The 24633-nt window shown below is 43.3% G+C and overlaps 1 protein-coding gene across 4 annotated transcripts in view; it reads right to left on the bottom strand.

The window, feature by feature from the left end:
* Positions 1 to 68: 68 nt before the first annotated feature.
* Positions 69 to 24633, bottom strand: part of INTS4 (integrator complex subunit 4) — a 113405-nt gene continuing 88840 nt past the window's right edge. For 3 of the 4 annotated variants that reach the window (XM_034995428.1, XM_034995425.1, XM_034995429.1), the window contains 7 exons: positions 22444 to 22524; positions 20277 to 20407; positions 14342 to 14401; positions 12238 to 12397; positions 11890 to 12033; positions 7672 to 7792; positions 69 to 3201 (listed from right to left, as the gene is read on the bottom strand). In XM_034995428.1, the coding sequence (XP_034851319.1) occupies positions 3023 to 3201; positions 7672 to 7792; positions 11890 to 12033; positions 12238 to 12397; positions 14342 to 14401; positions 20277 to 20407; positions 22444 to 22524 (876 nt within the window). In that variant the 3' untranslated portion in view covers positions 69 to 3022. The remainder of the gene's footprint in view (positions 3202 to 7671; positions 7793 to 11889; positions 12034 to 12237; positions 12398 to 14341; positions 14402 to 20276; positions 20408 to 22443; positions 22525 to 24633) is intronic. The other variant, XM_034995427.1, reaches the window with a different exon arrangement.

Raw genomic sequence — 24633 nt, forward strand, 5'->3', positions numbered from 1 at the left:
TCTCTCTGTCTCTCATGAATAAATAAGTAAAATCTTTAAAAAAAAAAAAAAAGAAAGAAAGAAAGAAACCACTGAGCAGAGCTGAATAGCAGCTACCTTCTGACCCTGACTGAAGAGAATGGGAAGTCTCTATTACCTTCCTACAGTCCACCTGACTCCTTTTTTCCTACCTTTCTTTAAAAAAGGTTTCCATTTCTGAACCTGCAACAAACACTTAAATAAATATGCCTCAAGAACATATAGGAGGCTGTCAGAACACGGAGGCAATGAGCCAAGCCCACCGGAGACGCAAGATACATTCCAGAATGAGGCTCAGTCCTGGAGAATGAGGAGTCGTAGGAGACACTCTGAGGAACATATTCCAGGGCTCAGCAGGTCCAAAGGTCTGATGACACAAGACAGCATGGTGAGCGTTGGGCACAACTACAGGATTCTCTTGCCAGAGAAGTACACAGAACGTGTGGCACACGCAGAACGAGGCTGGAGACGACAGAGGCGTGAAGAGCCTTCAAGAATATGACTTTAGACTTTATCCTGGAACCAGCAATGGGCCACGTCAAAGGGACTTCAGCAGGGGAATGGCATGAGCAGATCTGGGTTTTAGAAATATCACTCTGCTAGCTGTGTGAAGAATGGACTGAAGGTAGCAAGATCTGAGGCAAGATCTTTAGGAGGCTAATGCCACATTTTAGGAGAGATGATGGTAGTCTGCACTGGGATAGAAACCGAGTATGAGAAGAGGATGAGTCAAGAAACATTTAAGGAAGCAGAATCTAAAGGACCTGATGGCTATGTTTATCTGAGGGGTGCAGAAGGAGTCCAGTGTGACACACAGGTTTCTGGCTTTGACTGCCGGGCACATGGGAGACCACTTATACAGAACAACAGATCCATTACGGAAACCATGTTGGACTAAGAATCAGGAGGCCTGGGTTCCAGCCTTGGCTTTACCATGAATTCAGTCTCATATTTCTTAGCATCTGATCATTCAGGGTCAAAGGAATTTAAAAGGTTGAGTCCAATCTCTTATAGGATACTTGAATTCCTTTGCAAGAAACTTGTCAGGGAGCTTGTTCAACCTCTGCTTAAACACATCCAACATGGACAATTTATCCCCTAATGCAGCTCAAAAAACTTACCTTGATACTAAGCCATCTGCCCCTTAGGTGTGTCTCTACCTTTGGTGGAAAAAAATACTCTATTTTGGGTGTTAAGACCTAGGATAAAGTCCTGGCGTTGCCCCTTAGGGGAAAAACATTACCTCAAAACCTCAGTTTCCCCATCGATGAAATGGGGGATAACCTAGAAGGATTTTTATAGCAGGGGTACCATATCTGAAAAGGATGCAGCATAGCCTTCACCTAGAAGGCTTTCTATAGCTAGTGCTCATGGGGCTCGGTGGGCAGCCATGGGTCTCAATGTCTTCACGTTCCGACCGAGCCATCATCATACGGTGCTTGGTAAGAACGGTGGTAGGATTAGGCCTAGCTCCCAGCTTCATTTTATCACCAGGGCAGGCACTTTTGTCAGGGTATCTTGTTGATACACAAGAGCCCACTGATGTCACATTCCTGAGATATACAAAACAAGCAAGCACACTAGAAAAGTAAGCTAGCTCCTTGAAGATCTTTCTAGCAGGGATGACGTTCTGGAGCCAGACTGCCTGGGTTCAAACCCCAGCTCTGTCGTTTACTAGTTGTGTGACTGAGGCAAAATTACTTAATTCTCTAACTCCAACTACCTTGCTTGTCACACAAAGATAACAGTACCTACTTCATAGGGTAGCTGTGAGGATTGAATGAGTTAATTTCACAGAAAAGGCTTACATCACTGCCGGGCACAAATCAAGGGCATTAAACCAAAAGCCAAACATGCTTGAATTCAAACTCCAGCACCACCTGAGTAATTCTATAATCTTGCTATTATTTTTATAAGCTTTCCAAGTAGCACATAGGATCGAGACTGCCTGCAGATTCAGATTCTACCAAGCATTATTTGATTAAACCCATTCAACAACACTTAAGGTATAATTATCTCTATTTTATGGCTAAGAGGAAACCCAGGCAATAGAGAGCTGAAGATCTGAAGGCTTTTTCCATATACTTTCCCAGAGGTGGTAGAGCCCAGGCCTCAGGAACCGTCTTGGATTTGAATGAAGACAGGCTTTACTACTTGCTGTACAGGCTGCCTCCCAGACTTCTCACTCTGAAGTCTCTGGAAGACTCAGTTGGCTGTAGCAAGGATAAATGGCAGGTAAAGTAACATGGGCCCTCACACAGTTAACATCTCTGGAGCATTTACTGTTCCAACATTGGAGTCATCAAAGATGTAGTGGGAAATGCTTTTATTTCTTACATTGGATCACTCTTTTCCATAATCCTTGTTTCTCCTAAAATATGGCCCTCATGTATTATTTTGGTTCTAAGGGTAATGACAGGCAAGATCAAGAATCTCCCTCAGGGATGAAATTGATTCATTCTCCAGCTATTCATCCAGTCCTTAGCCCAGCTACTGCCTGAGTTAGGGAAAGAGCTTCTCAGCAAGACAGTGATGTCTAAGGCAATTCAGGAACCATCGGTGGTGAGAAAGTACAGCTGTGAAAGCCTGGGCCCTGGCAAACAGACTGTTGATTTAAAAAACAAGATTACGCTCCAGTAAGCCATTCTTTAGAGGTGGCTACAAAACTGGATCTTTGTTTCACACTGGAGGAATGTAACCATGTGATATAAATGTTGAACCTATAGGCACATAATTTTTTTAAGGACCAGGAACTGGAACAGCTAGGTGTTTTCTCAACTTTATTGGCAGGGAGGAGGGTTGTCAGGGAAGGAGGTGGTGTAGACTTGAAGGTTTGTTTTTTTAATGCAAAATAATTTATTTTGTGCTTGACACCAGATGAGACTATACGGGTCACGATGCTCATGCCTACACGCCATCTCCAGGTGAGGTGCTCTAGGCTTCTGGCTCACTCTGCTACCTAAGAAGGGCCTTCCAGGCCTCGGCTCTACAGACTGCTGGTGACTCAGCGCCTTGCGGGTTTGGGCATTATGTAAACTTTCACAGACTTGCTGAAGGGGATGGTGCCCTCGATGCTGGTTTCCAACTGGGGTGACACCTCGCCACCCTCGATCCATGGGGATTTTGGAATGCGGGAATTGGAGTTGTAGGCCAGCAGCAGCCTGACTTCTACCTGGCATGGTTCTGGAAAAAAAAAGACAAAAGAAATCCTCTATGACTGGGCCACTGCTAGGAATTGGGATGAAATGTCAAGTCAAAGCAACATCAAAGATGGAAGCAGGAGGGTTTACAAACTCTGCTGCAGAATGGTGTTTGATGAGATGCTCAGCCCGGCCCCCACCACAACCTGCCCCGCCCCCCACCCCAGCCCAGCTTTGCCCCGTCCATACACCCTGCTACCCCGACTTTGCACCTCGCCCCTGGTCCCTCCAGCCCTGCCTGCTCCCACCAGCCTGCATCTTGTCCAGTGTTGACCCTTCTGTTTCAACAACCCCTTGGCTCACCGGCGAGGAGCAGGGCTGCTCTGTCCTGAGTCTGAGCTCGCAGTGGGAGGGGGACCCCTGTTCCCACCCATCGCTTCAGGCTAAGGCTGCAGGGTGGGGAGCTCTAAAGCACAACGATGTACATCTGTCTTCCTCCCTTCCCCCTCACCAAAGACACGTCCCCAGCCTGAATCCTGTGAGGCCTGGGCCTGCAGACGTGCAGACATGCTGCTTCTCCGCCACCTCCTCCTCCCATCCCCGTGGGCTCCCTGCAGCTCAGATCCGTGGCTGATCAGAGACGAGCTAAAAGCTCTGCCTCAGAGGCCTTCTGGCCTCAAGAGAGCGCCACGGGGGCCTGCACAGGGCTACTGCTCGTGGCCAGATAACCATGCTCTTCCTGTGTGGCTGGGCTCGGGCATCAGGGCTGCACCATCAACACAAACCACAGACGCTACCATCTTAGTGGACAAGCAGCCCTGATTAGATTAGGAAACAGTTCTGACCAAACATTCTCACCAGTGAACAGGAACCCATTTCAGGGACCTAAAATCATGTCACTAAACCTTTCTTTCATGCACGTGGCAGGCCCTAGTGAGCAAGTTAGCCCTCAGATTGCTGACCATTTGTTGGGGACGCAGACAGTTACAAATGGGGCACAGTGCTCTAAGAAGAATGAGGAGGGAGCCCAGGAAGGCTTTAGAATAGAATACCTGCTCTGTGCCAAGCACACAACCCCAAGAGTTCTTACCCTGCCACACCATGAAAGACTGTCACAACCGCCCAAAAGTCCCAAGGCCCTGAGAGGTTCTAAGTGACTGTGGAAATCCACACCGGTGACAGAATGTAAACCCACTTCATAAACTGAAGCAATTAATCTTTGTTAACCACGTGGCTTCTACAAAGGAGGGGGAGAGAATTTCAGAAGAGCCTAAGGGCAAGTGCAAAGGTGCCAGAAACACAGTAAGCTTTGGATATCCTCTTAAATTTCATGTGACTGGAGCAAAATGTGCAAGTGTCAAAGATTAGCCCAATGCTAAGAAGTACAGAGGACAAGAATGAGAGCTGGATGGATCTAAATGAACAAGGGCAGAGGTCCCAGGACTTCTCAATACCTCTCCAGACCTCTTCCTAGTCACTTCCAGACTTCTCTCTAGGGAGCAGGGCAGAGACTGAATCGCTGTCCCCCAGGGAGGGAAAAGCTCCCACGAAGCCAGAGTAACCTAGCCAGCCCAAGAGCAGCCTCAGCTCCACCATTTACCAGCCACGTGGTACGAACACAGCCGTGTAATATGGGGTATATCTGTAATGAAACCAGTGCCGCTCTCTGGCATCAGACTCCAGTATCAGCTCTCCCACTCTGCTCCCCTCTCTTGTCCCAGATGGCTGTTGCCAACCCCAACCACAACCCAGCCCCAACTCTCACAGCACTTCCAGCCAAATCCTGGCGAGGTCAGAGGACTCAACCCCAACTGTTCGTTATGCCCTCTCTGCCTGTAGTAAGAATGGCAATTCAAACCACTGCCCTCAGAGGAAAGGCGAGGGGACAGAAAACGAGGAAAGACAGTGGGAGAAAAAGATAAAAGACTATGTGAGACAAATCATCATGCCTGAAGAATAGCTCTCTTAGGAGGTATATATTCTTGCTTGCATCTTACAGATAAAGAAAATGAGACGGAGAGGTAAAATCACTTTCTCAGGATGACACAGCATGGGAGGAAGAATCTGGAATGGGGTCGGTGTGACTCAGAGCTTCTGACATGGCAGTCCCCTGCCTCTCAGAGGAGAAGCCCCTGGGAGGGAGCTGCTGAAGGACTACATGTAGGAAACGCCCCCCAGCACGAGGCCCCATCTCCTGGATTAGGACAAAGGCGGCACAGGGCATTCAGAATGAGAACACGTTTCACTTTAGTGTCCCAGGTCAGAAGGGAACATGGTATAGTGAAAACTCAAGGGATTTGGGAGCAAGGAAATCTGAGTGCCAGCCTCAAGGCCCCCGTGATCAGCTATGTGGGCCTCCAGTTTTGAATCTATAAAATGGAGAGCAGAGTACTAATTCCTACCTCCAAGTCAGTCTAGGGATGAAATAAATTTTAATTGCACATTTAAAATCCTGTATTCAATTTTCATTATTTGTTGAGCACTTACTACATTTCAGGCTCTAAGGACACATGACACAGAGGCACCGGAGATACAGAGGTAAAGATGATGAACAAGTTCCCTGCTCTTGTGGAGCCTCCATTCTAACGGGAAAGTCAGTAAACAATTAAATGAGAAAACTTCTGACACTAATAAAGTGCTATGCTGAGAATTAAAAGAGAGATTTGTAATAGCAATCTCTCAGAGGAGGTAATCCTGAATGAATTAGAATTCTTCAGGCTCGTGAAAGCCTAGATTGTAGCCCTCAGGCTACAGGCAAGGACTTGCTGTATGACCATGGTAAGTCAATAGGCCCTTCCAAGACTTTTGAGGCTCTTCTGAGATCTAACATGCTGTGATGTGCCTCTCTGAGCCTTGGCCTCCCACAACAATGCTGTCCCACAGCATATCTTTCTAGCATATCACGTCCATGTCTAGGATCCCTTTTATCAGAACAGATTAGAATAAGAAATTCTAGGGGTGCCTGGGTGGCTCAGTCGTTAAGCGACTGCCTTTGGCTCAGGTCATGATCCCAGGGTCCTGGGATGGAGCCCCACATCGGGCTCCCTACGCGGCGGGAAGCCTGCTTCTCCCTTCCCCCACTCCCCCTGCTTGTGTTCCCTCTCTTGCTGTGTCTCTCTCTGTCAAATAAATAAATAAAATCTTTAAGAAAAAAAAAAAAAGAGTAAGAAATTCTACCTTCCTGTGGTAGTGCAGAACATTGCAGTCAGCAAGGATATGAAATGAGGGATGCTCAGGGAGGAAGATCCTGGGTAAAAGCATTGCTGGATGCTCCCTCAATTGTGCCAGGCCCAGGGTCACTGATTAGACACCCAAAGGGGCTGTCCTGATATTTAACAGCCTACTTCCTCTTTGTGAGAACCTTATTATGTCATTAATACCCACCTAACACCCCTGATAGAGGGAAACCATTAATAATGGCATTAGTTACTCATGTATTTAATAATTCAGTGAAAGAAAATTCTAGAAGGCATCCACCTATTTCTAAAATAAACCACATTTCATGGCAATCATGCTTCTGAATCATCTTTAGTGATTGAGGAAATACCAGTGAGGCCAATTCTCCCCCATATTTTAGGTTCTGTAGACTGAGTCTCTTTTTCAAGTTTCTAAAGCAGCCTTACATGCTTGAAATGTCATGTCTCACGCACTTGTATTGTCCCATTTTATTCTTTTTTTTTTTTAAAGATTTTATTTATTATTTGACAGAGAGAATGAGAGAGAGAGAGAGCACATGAGAGGGGGGAGGGTCAGAGGGAGAAGCAGACCCCCCGCCGAGCAGGGAGCCCGATGCGGGACTCGATCCCGGGACTCCGGGATCATGACCTGAGCCGAAGGCAGTCGCTCAACCGACTGAGCCACCCAGGCGCCCCGTCCCATTTTATTCTTAAGAATTTTTTAAAATACTTATGTAACTTCCCTATCTTTTCACAAATTGTTAAAGTATCACATTAAACCAGCCCATGTGGGAAGGCAGGGCAGTAACAGTTGTCATTTTACTTGTTTTAGGGGAATGAACTGAATGGTTCATATGCAAAAACAGAACAATTTTAATTTGGGGTAAGAAACATAAAACTGCTTAATTTCCAGACAGAGCAAGCCTCAGAACTAACTCCTAGGTGGAGTACTATCATCTTCATTTTGAAGGTGAGGAAACAGTTTCAGAAGGGAGAGTGGCTTGTCCAAGGCTATGCAGCAAGTCAGTGGCAGAGTTAGGACAAGAAAATAGTGTGCTGGCACCCAGCCAAGGGCTCCTTCCAGGAGATTCCATTCTATTATAATCTCCTGTATATCTTCTGACAAAATCTTGTGCCTCAAGCAATCAATGCAACACAGCAAACGAGTCTAAATGCAGCCAGTTTGGGTTTTTAAACTCTTTAAGAAATCAAGTATAGTCCTCAGCAGGCCTGACAGAACCGTGTATTTTGAAAAGTGCAAAAAATCAAATGCCTACGGGTAAGTGTGGTCCCCAGGAACATATTTTCCTGTCCAACCTGGTCCACTGACCCCTTACCTGTCCAGGCAGTGTGGGAGAGGTACACCTGAGTGATAAGCCGGTGGCGCCCTGGGCCAGGATTCCGGAAGTCGGCTGGCTTAGGATGAATCATCTGAGCCTGGCCATCTGGATATAAGACCTAAGAGGTGAGAGAAATGAGAAGAAGGGACAGAAGAGCTATGAGTTTCAACAAAACTGCTGTCTTTTGTGAACCTCAAAAGAGGAGGAAAAGAAGACACTAGCCTTCATTAAAAACTGTTCCTGGAGCTGGGGGGCAACACTGTCGCTATCTCAGTTTTCCCTTTCCCAGCACACAGCAGTGTTTGGTAAATGTCCCCTGAATTCACGGTGAAGAAGTGATAGGAATAAAGTGCCTCTGTTAAGTACAAGAATAGGTAAAAATACTAATCCTGATGTGAAAAGCCTTCCCAGGCACCCCCATCAGGATGACTTTCTCTCTCCTTGGCTCTCAACCATATCACGGGCCAGCATCCAACACCAACCACCAAGTATTAAGAATAATTTTGTAACTGCATTCTCTCCACTAGATTATAAGATGCTAAGATGCACATTCTACTGCTCTTTCTGTCAGTGAAGGGTCTGCTCTGTTAAAAAACAAAATTCAACCAAGTAAATCTGAAGATCTAATTGGCTTTATTAAGAGTCTAGCAAGTAGAGAGATGTTCTGAAGAGCTGTACAAAATGGGAAGGACACATTCCTGGAATAGGTTGAAACAGTAATTAAGTCTTGGTTTCCTGTCGTGGGGGGCAAATGACTCCAATTTGGACTTGTTTTGTTTTTTTTAACAGTTGGCCAGTTCTCAAATCTCACACACGGCCAGGATACTTTCCTCACACCTCAGGGAAGCCTCAGCGCTATCTGTGCGGACAGCCTCTTGCACTCCACGGTATACAAATGAACTAAATCAACAAATGCAGCTTACCAGAGAACCCGAGGGCCTGGACTCTGGAAATCTACTGAGAAGGACAAAGTAGGGAGCTGCACAGGCCTTTCAACCTTGAAACTCTGGAGAGGCCTGTCTCAGCCCACCTGCTCCATAATGAGAGAAGACTTCAACTGCCTCCATGTTGATCTCAAACTTTCTAATTGTTTAAGTTCTTCTTTCCAGGTTCTTTCTTTCTTTTTTTTTTTTAAAGATTTTATTTATTTATTTGACACACAGAGAAAGCACAAGTGGGCAGAGAGGCAGGCAGAGAGAGAGGCAGAAGCAGGCTCCTCGCTGAGCAGGGAGCCCGATGCGGGACTCCAGGATCATGACCTGAGCCGAAGGCAGTCGCTTAACCAACTGAGCCACCCAGGCGCCCCTCCAGGTTATTTCTTAATTCAGGCAAAAGACCCAGAAGGCAAAGCATCCTCTGATAGTAACCAAAACTACCCCTCAAGCAATTAGAACTGCCCTGAGCCAGCAAGATCCCCCGTGGTTAACTCCAAGACAATGAGTGACTTGACCTTCACTGCCCACCTGCACGTACCCACTGACCTTTGCCCCACATTTTCCTCATAGAAACTTGTAAGTATTTTCAGCACTTGGGAGACCGTCTTGGAGACACTAGTCCACTGTCTTCCCGGGTTGGCCTCACTGAAAGGAATTCTTGGCTTGTTTCACCACCACTCCTTTCTCTGTCTTCGGATTTGGTCAACGACAAGTGGCCAGATGCCCTTGCACCCCGGTACCCTGGCTACCCTAATTACCTTCCACCTGCCCAGAACAGAGGAAGTGCTGGTCTGGACAGCACCTTCCTACCATCAGAGCTGTCCCACAAGGGGCAGTGTGTCCCCCACCTCCCCACCTGCAGAGGTGGCAGAACGGTCTGGCCATGCATGTGGTACAGTGGCTTTGGAGACTTTTCAGTAGAGTCTAGCTTGTGACCCTTAAATAATCTGCCTGCAATTTCATTTATGCTCAGTTGGTCACTGAACTTTTTCTCAGGGATAAATGTGAAACAGTAGTTCTCAACTCTAGCTGCACATTAGAATCACGTAAGAGTTCTTAAAAAAAAAAAAAAACTGGTACTCAAGGGCCCTACTCTCAGGATTCTGATTTAACTGGTGTAAGCTGAGGCCTGTGCATCATTACTTTTTAATGCTTCCTGAGTAATTCTAAAGTGCAGGTAGGGTAGATAACCACTAATGTGTGTGTGGGGGGGAACCTGTAGTACAACTTCACAGCCAACTCAGAATTAGTTCTTTGTAGGTCTTATGATTTATAATAAAGAATTCCTTTAAAAAAAGAAAAAAAAAAAGGAATTCCTACTGGGAAGCCAGAGGGTTTTTTTCCCTCTACTGTCACCATTGGCAAATCTTTAGGGCCTGACTCATTCTTTTCTCTTCCAGGAAGCCTTCTCTGCCTGTTCCTGGCTATCTGTCCTCAGACTCTACTTACTGTCAATGCCTGCACCCCTACTTTTATTCGTAGCCCTTCTGCCCAAATACCTCCTCTAGCCCTTATCCTTTGTTCTTACTCATCCTTTCACACACACCTCACCATGCACGGGTGTCTCCACAAAGCCCTTCTTTTCCTCAGCCTCCAACCACACTCTCCAAATTAATTCTCTCCATCATGTGTATGTGTATTTTAAGTATATTACAGAATTTTTTATGGTAGCTAAAAACTGGAAATAAACCTGTAGGGGAGGAAAATTAATTTTCCCTCTACCCTTCTAAGTTCTTGGCTAAGATCACTCCTATAATAAAAGACAGATAAATAGGAAAAAAACAAACACAAGTTTAATAACATGTATACATTCTGTATACATGGGAAATACCCAGGAAAACTGATTAACTCCCTGAAATGGCTCAAGTCATCACCTTAAATACCATTTTCCATTAAAGACAAAAGAAAGGCATTGCGGTGGGAGGGAACCAGTTTTGGTTCAATGAACAAGCACAATAAACAAGGGTAAGGTTGTTAAAAAAAAAAAATTTTTTTTTAAAGTAATCTGGGGGGGCTCAAACTCAGGACCCTGAGATCAAGAGCTGCACGCTCCACCAACTGAGCCAGCCAGGTGCCCCTGTTATGCAAATTTAAGTTGGTGCCTGCCCCATTGTTAAGAGTTTCTAGAGATTTAGTCATCCTTCTCTTCCTGGTACAGAGGGAGACACCCTTACAAATGGTGATCTCCCTTATAAATGTAAATTTACATCATAAAAGGGCAACTTCTCTGTTTTCTGAGATTCTCCTGTGTCTTCAGCCTCTCGAAAATAATTATCCCCAAATAATCTTTATGCCAAAGAGCCGTATCTGGGGTGGCATACTGTGCTCCCCTTCATTCCTGCCTTTGAAACTTCCAAGTGGTTTCACACTCTGGAAGCTGAGTCAGTACAAAGCTCCATTACTTCACTGAACCAGGCAGTGTCTTGTTCTTGAGAATAAGTCCACTCCATTTCAACAGCTGGGTCTTATTTCAGAAGGCAGTGTTGCACATGGGTTCCCCAAATTAGGCCTATAGTATGTGAGCAATCAGGTATTTCGTAAGAAACCACAGTATTCTGATCCTGTGCACATTTAAATGATGACTGAACTTCGGTTTTATAACTGCATGTCCATTTGTCTTTCACTGATACTGTGCATCCTGAGGGCAGGAATTCTGACACCTCTGCAACCCTAGTGTTTATCATGTGCAACAGAGTAAGCATTGCTAAGTGGATGGATGGATGAGTGGGGTGGATGGATGAGGGAGCAGTAGTCTTTTTGCAGACTGTCTAAATTGATTAGTGTCTCTACTGCATTTGGCATGTGTCCCTAATATATCTAACTTAGGAAAAAAAACTCCCTAGCGCTTGCTTTTTTCAACCCTTAAATTTTGTTCACCAAGCTGCCCCACCCAGAGCCCGGAAAGGACTCATTTATTATAGTCTGCTTGTAGCCCTGAAAATACCAAGTCTTCACCTCACGTTACAAAACTAGAAAGGCCCCTGTCATTCAGTAAACCCTTACTGGGTATCAGTTTATATATACTGGTATATATAAAATACTTCGTCTCCTTTCAACGTCAGTTGTTCCTATTTGTTAGTTGTAGAACCTGAGCTTCAGAGTTTAAAGTACCTTGCTCCAAACCACAGTCAGCAGAAGAGATGGGATTCACATCCAGACTCTTTCTCATAAAGACTCATCTCCCCCTCCTCCCCCCACTCTCTGTCGCTCAGGTAGAAATCACAGGGCTGCTGAAGTTACAGTCAGTATGGAAGACCCATGGGGGCAAACCCTGACAGACCTGGACCTTCACAGTGCTCTGAGGGTCCTGCACGTGTTCCAGGGTTGCATCGACATCAAGGGCCACAACCAACCCAGACGTAAACCGCAAAGGGTTGTCTGACTCGCCTGCTGGCTCAATGATGGTGGCCGAAGCTTTGTGGATCTGTAAGCAAGAAAAAAACACAGTGATTCTAAAGCCAGGTCATCCCTGGGCAACAAAATATGATCCATGCACCCTTCTGTCTCCGGATTAGCAGGGGGACATGTGGGAGCCAATCAGGGGAAAGGCCCTCGCCCAGATGCTCAACTGGTCAAAGAAGATCACCAAGGTGAACAGTTCTGACTGTCTGAACAGACTTGGCCTGACCTGCTCTGGAAGGGGAAGGTGCAAGAAGGTACTCTGTCGCAGCATGGTCTGTAGAATTTTGACCACTTCTACAGGTTTGGACGTCATGAGTCGGGGCATAAGGTCAAGAAGTTTGTCCACAAAGCTGTCCTGTAGGTGGGGCAAATCAGTGATAAAACACCTGGAGGAACAAACAGAGGCAACTGACTAGGCATTCATTTACACCGGCTGAACCCCAAACATATGCCAAACCCTGAGGGAGACGTGATGAACTGAAGGAGCTCACGATTCCCGACTGAGAAAGCCAGGCACCCGGATAATTATGCCCTGGTGATACGATCATCCTAAGAGCCTTGTTTACTGAATACCCGTATGTGCCAGGCATACTCTGTGTTTTACGTGATCTTATTTAGTCCTCCCAGCAATCCTGTGCATTGTTGGAATTATTTTCATATTATAGATTCATTAAGTAATTTAACAAATACATCTTTAAGACTTAGCAAGTGCCAAGTACTATCACACCAGGGACGTAACAGTGAGCAAAAGAGAAGAAAATGCCTATCTTAATGAGGCTTATATTTGTTGATAGGAACACTGAGATTCAGAGAAAATGATGTTGCACTGAGGCTTTAAAAAGTTAAGTAACTCATCCCCCGTGCTGATTCCACAGTAATTCTGCCTCGTAGAAGGAGACAGTCAAAAAATATTTCACTGAGGAGGTGACAGTGCAGGGATGCAGGGGCTGAATGAAGTCCAACTCTAAACAACAGATGAGGAACTCTAAATGACTAAGCTCTAAACAACAGATGAGGAATTTTGGCATACCAGAGTTATCACCTTCCCAAAAGTCTCCTCAACCCAACTGTGCAAAAACACTTTCCACCTTAAAGAACCTAAAACCAAAAGTAAGGCATGAACTTAGTTGAGATTTTTTTTTTTTAAACATTTATTTATTTGACAGAGAGAAACACAGCGAGAGAGGGAACACAAGCAGGGGGAGTGGGAGAGGGAGAAGCAGGCTTCCCCCGGAGTAGGGAGCCCGATGCGGGGCTCGATCCCAGGACCCTGGGATCATGACCTGAGCCGAAGGCAGACGCTTAACTGACTGAGCCACCCAGGCGTCCCTGAGTTGAGATTTGAAGCCAGGATCTTAAAGGGCCGAGCAGAGTGTATCATTTGCTAGAGAGCAGCGCCTATTGGTGAAGTGTGGTATTGCAACTCAGCCCTACAGGAAGCTCTTATCACCCACCCACATGAAGACTGACTAGTATAGAGTCATATAAACTTCAGGTTTGGTGAAGTTCATGGGGGCAAAGATGAGGGGTGGACGCATGCAATATCAGACTTAACATATGTTAGACTAGGGGCCTGAGTGGCTCAGTCCGTTAAGCACTGGCCTTCGGGTCAGGTCATGGTCTCAGGGTCCTGGGATTGAGCCCCGCACTGGGCTCCCTGCTCAGTTGGGAGCCTACTTCTCCCTCTGCCTGCCGCTCCCCCTGCTTGTGCTCTCTCTCTCTGACAAATAAATAAATAAAATCTTAAAAAAAAAATGTTAAAACTATAAAATCCTATAAATGCCTTCCTCCTAGTATTACATTGCCAGCACACCACGTGTCTGGTCACTAACTCAACTACCACTTCTTCACCAAGCCTTCCACTCATCTACTGCATCTGTTTTAACCAATTTACTCCATACAGAATTCTGAGAAAACAGCCGTACTGCAGAATAAAAGTTACTTATAGAATTATGGCACAATTTTTTGTAGATTATAGAAAAATATGGAAATTTAAGAACAGTGGTGGAAAGAAAAGAAAACAAGTTACAATTTTTCAACAAAAAAGTTTATGTTTTACCATGTAGTCCTTGTCTTTTTAGTGGCCCAGCTGAATGCTGAATCCAAATGATTCCTGATGTTTTCATTATACCACTGTACGTTTAGCTGAGTTTAAAGAGGTTTATATAGCACTAAAGAAAATACGCAATTAGGGCACAGTGCCACAGAAAACAGGTTGGCTGCACTGGGTTAAGCCAAGGGTTCTGGCCTGTGACTGCTCTTGTTGCCCCATACGTGCTACTCTCTGCACAGCCAAGGTTTAACAAGCTAGAAGGTGATGAAGTAATTACCTCTGAAAAAAGTCCACTTCCTGTAAAAACTTTTCACACATCCCAAATAAGGGGTCAACTCTGTAGAAAAAGAGAAAAACAAACAATACACATATTTTGCTTATGTAATCTTCCACCTGAGGAATGAGGACCAAATTCCCAGAAACCTGAGTCTACATGAAAGGAGAATGAGTATAGTACACTATCAAAATTATCTCTAAGAGAAAGAGCAGACTCCTAACGGACCCAGGGGAAAATATCTGCCAGGATCCCAAGGCCTGATTCAGACACTGCAGTGACTGTTGGGCTCAACAAAGGCTCAAAGTCAAGGGCTATCGTAGGCCACGCCTGGCATCAGACTGACCGAGGATATAGGACAGAAGCACCGCTTGCGGGCAGTGCAGCCTCATGCAGCCTCATGCTACTCCTCTACGGGAGTTTTCCCAGCCCTCCACTCAGCAGTCCACAGAGCCGTGTGGGAGCTCTGATCTTGTCCAGGACGGACAGCTCGGGGGCAAGGACAGGACATCCCACATCAGGTGAGTCTGGAGACTATCCTGGCTTAGAAGCCTCATGCTGCACAGGGGCTAACATCTCTTGAAACAAATCCATAGGGATACCTTCCAGGGTCCCCACAAGGGATATGCCTAGTTACAAGAATCACTGCACTCGATGGAGCCAAAAGCTATGGTGTCTGCATCAGGCAATCACAGTTCACTGATAGTTCCTTCTGGTCTACGTGCAATTTTCTCAGTGATCATTTTTACTATGGCAGTGTTACCTAGAAATATAGCTGATGCTACCAGGTTTCTAGGGAATAGACCTAGAAAGTTAACTGAAGGTCAGATTCTCATGACGAAAGGGAAAAGATTTTGTTACTACTTTGCCCACAGACACAGACTATGTTCTTTCTTCACTAATTGGCTCTTTTTATTTCTTGTAATTTCTGAATGAAACTTTCCATTTATTTTCATTAATATATTATTTATTAGAGGAGTACAGTGCCAGTAAAGAAAAACAGACAAATACTCTTTCCTTATACAAAAACATGGAAGAAAATGGTGTTAAGTTTCTTTTTTTAAAAAAGATTTATTTATTTGAGAGAGAGCGCGTGTGCACGAACAGGGAAGCAAGGGGGGCATAGGAAGAAAGAGAATCCTGATGCAGACTCCCCACCGAGTGCAGAGCCAACACAGGGCTCTATCCCATGGCCCATGAGGTCATAACCTGAGCCAAAACCAAGAGTCGGCTGCTTAACCGAGCCACCCAGGGGCCCCATTGGTGTTAAGGTTCTTAATAACCTAGTTAAGTCTTTCTACTAAAATGTAAGCTCCATGAAAATAGGGATTTTGTATTAATCATTTTGATACATGATATACTTCCTGACACAAGCAGCTATTAAAATAAATATCTGTTGGGGCGCCTGGGTGGCTCAGTCGTTAAGCGTCTGCCTTCGGCTCAGGTCATGATCCCAAGATCCCGGGATCAAGCCCCACACTGGGCTCCCTGCTCCGCGGGAAGCCTGCTTCTCCCTCTCCCACTCCCCCTGCTTGTATTCCCTTTCTCGCTGTGTCTCTGTCAAATAAATAAATATAATCTTAAAAAAATATGTATCTGTTGAATGAACAAGTAAATGAGAAATGACAAATGGAAACTTACTCTACAAGCAACATGCACTTGAATTATTTTCCTAAAAAGCAGGTAGCACTTGAAACTTTCTTAACTCTGATAAACAATCAGAAATGGAACTGAAATTTGATAGTGAGGTCCACTCGTGGAAGATCTCCAGGAGTGAGAGGGCTGGACCGGAGACCTCCAGTGAAGCAGGGGCTGAAAGGAAGGTAATTCAGCCAAGCAGTGTCAATGTAGGGCCTGCTTATCAAGAGTTATCTTGGAGAGCTTCCAGACAGTAAAATACAGATTGGGGAACCCTCTCTAAACCCTAAAACAGAGCAGGAAGCCTCACTCACCTGCATGCTAGGTGAAGTAGGCTTTACCACTAAGAATGCCCACTTTTTTCTTGGTGTGAGGAAAGAAAGCAGGGGAAAACTGAAGTCCACTGGGGAATCAAACACTGACCTAGAGTCCACTTTTGTTTATAAGTATGCAAAGACAATGGGAAATTTTAGATGTTAAAAAGATAATCAGGGCTATAAAGGAAACCAAGCAGACCTAGTGAGATAGTCAAGGCATGAAAGCACAGAAAACTTATTAAAAATTCTAATAACTAATGTCACTGAGATTAAAGAGGAGATCTGAAAGGACACTACACTGATAAAGCAAGAAACTTATTAAAGGGGCACACGGAAGAAAGCACACTCTGAAATAAACAGTAATAATGAAGTCAACTCAACAGTAAAGTAATACTACAATGAAAAGTGATAAAAACTGAAGTAGAGCTTAAAAGAGCATATTGAGGAATTTACACAGAATACAGAGTAGAAAAACTAAGAAACTGAAATTATGAGAAAAAAGATGAGAGACAGGGAAAACAGATCCAGAAGACACAACATCCAGCATGACAGACTGGAGGGGATGGAAGTAGTAGTGAGGAGAAAAATACCCTAGCCAAAAGCAGAGTTTATACTTCAGAGTCCCACTGAAGGTCAGTGAGAACACTGGAGAAAAAAAAAAAGCCCCACATACCTACACATATCCTGGTAGAATTTCTGAATTCTAAAAAGAAAAAAAAAATTTACAGCTCTGAACCAAGAAAAATACGCTCCCTACAAAGGAAAGAGAACCAGACAGACATCAGACATCCTAAATGTAACACTAAATACTAAGCAGCAACACAGCAATATTGACAGAATTCTGAAAGAATTCCAATTATGTATAAGAGCAAAAGAAAGGCAGTTTCAGACATGCAGGGTCTCTTACATGCTTATTCAGAAAAACAATTACTAGAATGCTAGAATGTGTTCCAATCAAATAGTAAATTAGAACAAGGAATGTCAATCGCTTCTCAGCCTTTTGGCTAAGATCAAGTGTAGAACAAGGAATGTCAAAAAGCAACTGCAGTACAAAAAAAAAAAAAAAGTGGTGAGCAATTTGGAATTTTGAAAAAATACTCATAAAGATTAATGCATACTTTAAGAACAGATTCTAAAATAAGAGATACATTAAAAAAACATAATAAGCTGATGGGTGCCTGGGTGGCTGAGTTGTTAAGCGTCTGCCTTCGGCTTAGGTCATGATCCCGGGGTCCTGGGATTGAGGCCCGCATAGGGCCCTGCTCTGCAGGGAAGCCTGCTTCTCCCTCTCCCACTCCCCCTGCTTGTGTTCCCTCTCTTGCTGTATCTCTCTGTCAAATAAATAAAATCTTTTTTTTTTTTTTTTTTTAAAGATTTATTTATTTATTTGAGAGAGAGTACATGAGAGCGGGGAGGGTCAGAGGGAGAAGCAGGCTTCCCGCCGAGCAGGGAGCCCGATGTGGGACTCGATCCCGGGACTCCAGGATCATGACCTGAGCCGAAGGCAGTTGCTTAACCAACTGAGCCACCCAGGTGCCCCTAAATAAAATCTTTAAAAAAATAATAATAAGCTGAAACTAAATTCCAAATTATTTAACAGCTACGAGACAATCAAAAACACACTAAAACTTTCATCTTGATTTGAGGTGAACTTGATAGAGGTAATCATAATGTCTATTTAACTTTTTATGCTGATAAATATAAGTTGAATACATTTATTAAAATATAAGTAAAAATACTATTTATACATAAACTAATGTGAGCTAACATTTATCAAGTGTTTACTCTGAATGAGTCAGGCAGTATTTTAAGAGCTTTATGTTTAATAATTTGATAAGCCTTACAATAACCCTGTGAGGGTGAAGTAGATACTATTATTATCCCAATTTAACTTAGGGGGAACAAACTGAGGCACAGAAGTCTTAAGTAACTTGTCCAAGGTCACTAAGTTTGCAAATGGTGGGAGTCAAGATCTGAGTCTAAGCAACAAGGAACCCTCTTAACCGCTATGTTCTGCCTCTCACTTGAAAAGGTTAGACGCAGTGTCAGAACTTTCAAACCCTTGGAAAAAACAAAGAAAACAACCAATCTAGCAAAAGTCAAGAAAGAAAGAAAAAAAAGGCAGGAATGCATACAAATGGGAAGTATAAACTACTACAGCACAAGTAAAGAACAAATATATTAGTCTTTGTATAATGATGGGGAAAAATGGAGTATCATTGGATGAAATGAAAAGAAGCAGAACACAAAGTATATTATGATTCCATTTATATTAATACACACATTTATAATATATATATTTATCTGCCTTGGGAAGAGTATATTAACAGTTGTTTCAGAAGGGGTAGATTGTCAGGGAACCTTCACTTAATCTGCAATATTTAAATTTTTTATAATAATCATACATAAACTGAAGGATATATATATATGTGTATGTATATATATATATATATATATTTTTTTTTAAATAAAAAAGTCAAAAAAAGTATAGATGCAAAAAGGACGCCTGGGTAGCTCAGTCGGTTAAGTGTTTGCTTTCAGCTCAGGTCATGATCTCAGGGTCCTGGGATCAAGCCCCATATCTGGCTCCCTGCTCAGCGGGGAGCCTGCTTCTCCCTCTTCCTCTGACCCTCCCCTCCCAGCTTGTGTCCTCTCTCTCTCTCTTTCTCTCTGTCGCAAATAAATAAAATCTTAAAAAAAAAAAAAAAACAACTAGATTCCAACACAAGCACCTTTCTTTGCTCAGCTGTGACTGGCAAACAGTAGGGATTAAACATCTGTTAAATGAATGATGAGATGCTATCTCTAAGATTAAATCACCACCTGATTTTATCAGGTCACTATCAAGATAAGTAAAGAAATAAAATAACATTCAGAATGTTCTTTCTGACCTGGTATTTTTCAGCGCGTACTTAAACACTCCTATTTCTTTCTGTATGCCACTTTTAGACCAACACAACCGCTAGACTGAGCATCAGCTGCATCTTCCACCTGGGAACGAGCTATTGCATTATATCAAATCTACAATACCATCATTCTTAAGATGCACCTTTATTTTATGAAACACCAAGAAACAAAAAAACCCACTTTCAAAGTATGGCACACCATCAAAATACCTAATTTCAGAGAAGTTAAAATTTTAAATGTGCATTTTAGAATCAATTAAATATGGAAATTCTACTAGAAAGTCTGATAGTGAGCTCTATGTACCATGTACCATATTAAGTGCTTCTACATGTATCATCCCATTTATTCTTCATGAAAACCCCATGAGACAGATGCTGTCATCATTCTCTTTTTACAGACAAGGAAACAAGGCACAGAGAGGCTAAAAAAATAGCATCCATAATCAAACAACTAGTAAGTGGAGAGGTCCGGGGTTTTTTTTTTTTTTTTTTTTTAAGATTTTATTTATTTATTTATTTGAGAGAGAGAGAGAAACAGCATGAGAGGGGATAGGGTCAGAGGGAGAAGCAGGCTCCCCGCCGAGCCGGGAGCCCGATGCGGGACTCAATCCCGGGACTCCAGGATCATGACCTGAGCTGAAGGCAGTCGCTTAACCAACTGAGCCACCCAGGCGCCCGAGAGGTCCGGGTTTGAACAAGGTAGTCTCACTGCACAGTACATTCTCTTCTTTTGTCTTTACTGCCTGGGAGAGCTTACAAGTGTCTTCAGAAGAGAAAATACGGTTCTTGGCACTAAATTCTTAAAGAATTTTATCAAGGACCATAAAGAATATCCTTGTTGCCTATTGACCTATGTTGTGCTGTAGGTAGTGGAGAGCCACTGGATCTTTCCAGAGATCCAATCTGACCCAAAGATAGAACCTGGCATATCTGAAAAAATGAAGAGTTTTTATACTGTTTAGGAAATTTTTCCTAAATATCTTTTCACTTCCCATTAAACTTGGTGAGATCTCTGAGTATATCTGGAAGAGTCTTTGAAAGGACTGTGCCCCCCTTTTGGCCAGCCACACATCTTACCCTCGAGTGGTCCGTGCTGTTACTATGAGTTGCAAGGCTTTGGCCTGCAGCCTCATGTGATGTATAATCACCACCTGTTTATTCTCCACACCACTGTACATGAACTCCATTTTGTAGGTCTCTTCCATGATCTATAAGGAAAGGTAATTAACAATCAGTGAAAATATCATAATGGTCTTGAGGGCAGCACAGAATTCTAGGTGAAATTCTGACCTGAGTTTTTTTAATGCCCGTGCTTTAACCCTGAACTGAGATTATTTAAGCACCTATGGTGAGAGAAATTAGGATAATTTGAGAGAAATTAGTATGTGTTGAGAGAAATTAATATAGTATGTCTTATGAAAAGAGAGTAAGTTGTTTTGTCAGTTAAAAGAAAAAAAAAAAGACTTTCATCCGGTAATAAAGTCATCTTAGTTGATGATGTGAAGATCTGAATAGTTCAATCACTGATAAAATCCTAAAGCACTGCTTCCTGCCCTACACCAAACTACTGTGCTGTGGGAACAAATGAATAAACACTGTACGGAAACCCAATCCTAGGAAAAGTCCTCAAGAATTTAGCATCAGCCATGTGTTAATCATCCAGACAGACTGTTCCATGGGCCCAGTCTGTTGATGGGAATTTGGAGAGGAGAAGAAGTGCAGAAAACAATATCTATGACCTCAGCTCAAGCCCAGTGCATCAAGCTCTTGCTCTATTCTATCCAAATCAGCTACTCCCATCCAAATGATGCTTCTTTTCCCATTCTGTGCTTCCCTTCCTTTGAGGGCTTTGGGGTCAGAGAAAGGACTCCAGGCTCTCCCACAACTGCCAGAAAGACAAGTTACCTAATTACATAGTGCCTCAGTTTCCCTATCTGTAAATAGGGAAGAAGTAGCCCCGAAGTCATAAAACTTAAAGGATAAAATGGAGCATGGAAAGCACTTAGCACAGTATCTGGCACCCAGCAATGGTAATTCCTTTCCCCTTTTTCCTCCAGACTACTGCTCCCTGGTCCCATCCCTCCCATTCTGGGGGTCTAGTCATTAGGTTCTACTCCCCTACAAAAAGCCACACAGCAGGTCTGAGAGGAAGTCTAGATCAGAGGAGAGATCAAGCAGAGTAGTGGGAAGAAAACACAGTGGGTACCAGAGGATCTGGGCTCAATTCCCTAACTCTACTACCTATAGCTCTATAAATTTAACTTTGCTGAGCCTCAACTACTTCATCTATAAAATGGACTTAATGTTTATTCTTACCTAATGGGATTACTGTGAGTGTTAATTAAAACAGACTTGAAATCATTTAGTGAACTGTAACATAACAATCATTAGCTTGCTACTGGGTCATAATCACTGGGTCATATATAGACCCACTATCTGGAAGACAGGACCAGAAGAGTTCACCAAATCCCAATACCTAAGAATGAAGGGTAACTGCTCAAAGCTAGAAAGAAACTCAAGGCAAATATAATTAAATGCTACTTAATGAACTGAGGAGCACATAAGGACCTTTCAACATTCAAAAGATGGTACAGGCTAAAAATATACACAACTTCAAAATGAGTTCAGCTACATTTTCAGATGAAAGATTCAAGACAGTATTTACTGGATTGTAATATATCTGAAATACAAACTGTAATATTTTACAACACTAAAGCATCTTAGAAATCATCCAGTTAAGGGCGCCTGGGTGGCTCAGTTGGTTAAGCGACTGCCTTCAGCTCAGGTCATGATCCTGGAGTCCCGGGATCGAGTCCCGCATCGGGCTCCCTGCTCAGCGGGGAGCCTGCTTCTCCCTCTGACCCTCCCCCCTCTCATGTGCTCTCTCATTCTCTCTCTCTCAAATAAATAAATAAAATCTTTAAAAAAAAAAAAAAAAGAAAGAAATCATCCAGTTAAATTGCCATATTTTACAGAGAAGGAAAAATCCAGGGAGGTTAAGCAACCTTAATATCACCCAACAAATTAGAGGCCGACCCAGGAGTAGAACCCAGGTCCTCTGACTCCAAAGCCAGTGCTGTGTTCCCTAATTATGCTGCTTCTCATATAACTAACATCTGTCACTGGATGGTACTGAGGAGGGCACAGCAGAGGCGTGGAGCCATCTGGAAGCCTCTGGCTCCAACTTAGACAAGACAATTCCTGGACAGAGATCCATCTGAGAAGAAGGTCCCAATATGCTTACCTGTTTTGCTGCTGCAGAGGCCAAATCACTCTGCTTCAAATACAAAGGGGCAGCCACATTCCATAGCTTTTCTTGCAAGGCCTACACAGACAAATCAGGAGAGAACAGAACACAGAGGTCACCAAGACTGGCATATCATTTGAAGCTTCTGTGTTTGTTTTGCTTTGGAAATCTCCTGGATCAGGACTTCCTCTCAATCTTACTCTTTTAAGCTAGTAAGCCCTGCCTATTACAGAGAAAGAAGAAACCAAAGGCTTGAACTCCTCCCCACTCAATCCAATTCCTGGTCCAAAGGCCTTATATCCAGATCAGACCAGTGCTTGCAAGCAGAGGGCAGAAGCCACGCAGGTCTCACTATAATGTGCAAGCAAGCCAGCCTCCACCGCTCTCGGCCCTTCTTGTTCCCAGAGCCACTAGACTACTCTGGCCGCCTAGACCCTTCCTCCTTGACTGTGGTTCTTTTATTCTGTTCACTATCCTTTGAAGAACCCCATCGCCTTACTGACATACCTACACTAGAAATCAAGAAGCTTTCCTAGATTCCTCCCTCTCCCTCAATCTCTATGTTCAAAAGTATCACGAGAAGCCACAATTTTACCTCCCATCTCTCCTCTCAGCCATATGGCCCCATCTCTCATTTCTCTCTAAACCTCTGCCATAGTCCCTTATTTTCAGTCCTTCTTAATTATAGACATAACCTAATGGTTTTACAGAAAACATAGACTAACAATGTCTAATAGAAATGTAACACACACCACATATATAATTTTACAAATCTAATAGACATCTTTTTAAAAGTAAAAAGAAACAGGTGAAATTAATTTTGACAATATAGTTTACTTAACCCAGTATATTTAAGATATAATTTCACTATAAAATCAGTATTCTAAAAGTTAATAGTTAACATTGTTTTTTCATACTAAGTCCCAGAAATCGGTGTGTATTTTGCATTTATAGCACATCTCAATGTGAACTAACATTTCAAGTACTCAATAGTCACATATGCCTGAGTGACTATCCAGCTGGACAGTAGCAGGTCTAAACTATAAATATAGAAATTTTTAAAGCACACAGATCATGCTACCCTTAACAGAGTTATTGTTTTTGAAAACTCACTTCCAACCATTTCTCATAGATATGCTTTTTATATAGTTGTAGTCTAAAAGCAGAATTGTGTATGCTTTTTTTTGTACATAACATTACACTGGGGGCACCTGGGTGGCTCAGTGGGTTAAGCATCTGCCTTCGGCTCAGGTCATGATCCCAGGGTCCTGGGATGGAACTCCACATCGGGCTCCCTGATCAGCAGGGAGCCTGCTTCTCCTTCTCCCTCCTGCTCTCCCCCTGCTTGTGCCCCGCCCCCCTATCAAATAAATAAATAAAATCTGAAAGAAAGAACGAAAGAAAAAGAAAGAGAAATTCAGAAAGACCAACACTGACGTGGCACGCACTATGTATCAGACACTAGGCGAAGGGCTCTCACATACCTTGCTTGTTACCAACCCTTACCTACTTAGAATTATTATCAGCCCTGTTTCATAGAAGCTTGGAAAGGCCAAACAACTCTGCAAAGGGGCACGGAGGAGCTTTTTGGGATAATGAAAATGTTCTGTATCTTGACTGTGGTGTTGGTTACACAGGTGTATACATTTGAAAAAAATCTATCTAGCCAACAAGAGCTGTTTAAATCCCAACCCATTTCGTGTACACACCCACTTCCATGTATATACACATACCTGCAAAGCCCTAAGCTTACACACCTTACAATGAGAAATAATTTCTAATGACTCCATTTACTCTGACTTTGGTCAAATATCATACTCACTTACAACACTTTAAACTAAAGCCAGGATAAAGACTTATCAAGTGAGAAGGGGCTCTCCAAAACCTAAGCCTAAATTTAGAGCAGAACTCTGCTGCAGAAGCTGAAAGCTACTGAACTAATTTAACACGTTTTCAACTCAGCAAACTAAAACAGCTTCTTGGCTACCAATTTTATGTGTGTATATATACAACCTAACTACCTAATACAAAATGTCAGCACGGTGGCCATTTTAAGAGCAGTGAAATCAACCTTTGCCTTGTAAGACTTGGGCAAAGTGAAATTGGCATTTTAAGAAAATAATATAAAAGTTTTATATGCTAATCAAATTATAAAAAAAAAAAGAAAAATCCTTAAGATTCTAATGA

The sequence above is a fragment of the Mirounga leonina genome, unplaced genomic scaffold (assembly GCF_011800145.1).
Source record: "Mirounga leonina isolate KUSES-001 unplaced genomic scaffold, KU_Mleo_1.0 Mir_92, whole genome shotgun sequence".
Taxonomy (NCBI): Eukaryota; Metazoa; Chordata; class Mammalia; order Carnivora; family Phocidae; genus Mirounga; species Mirounga leonina.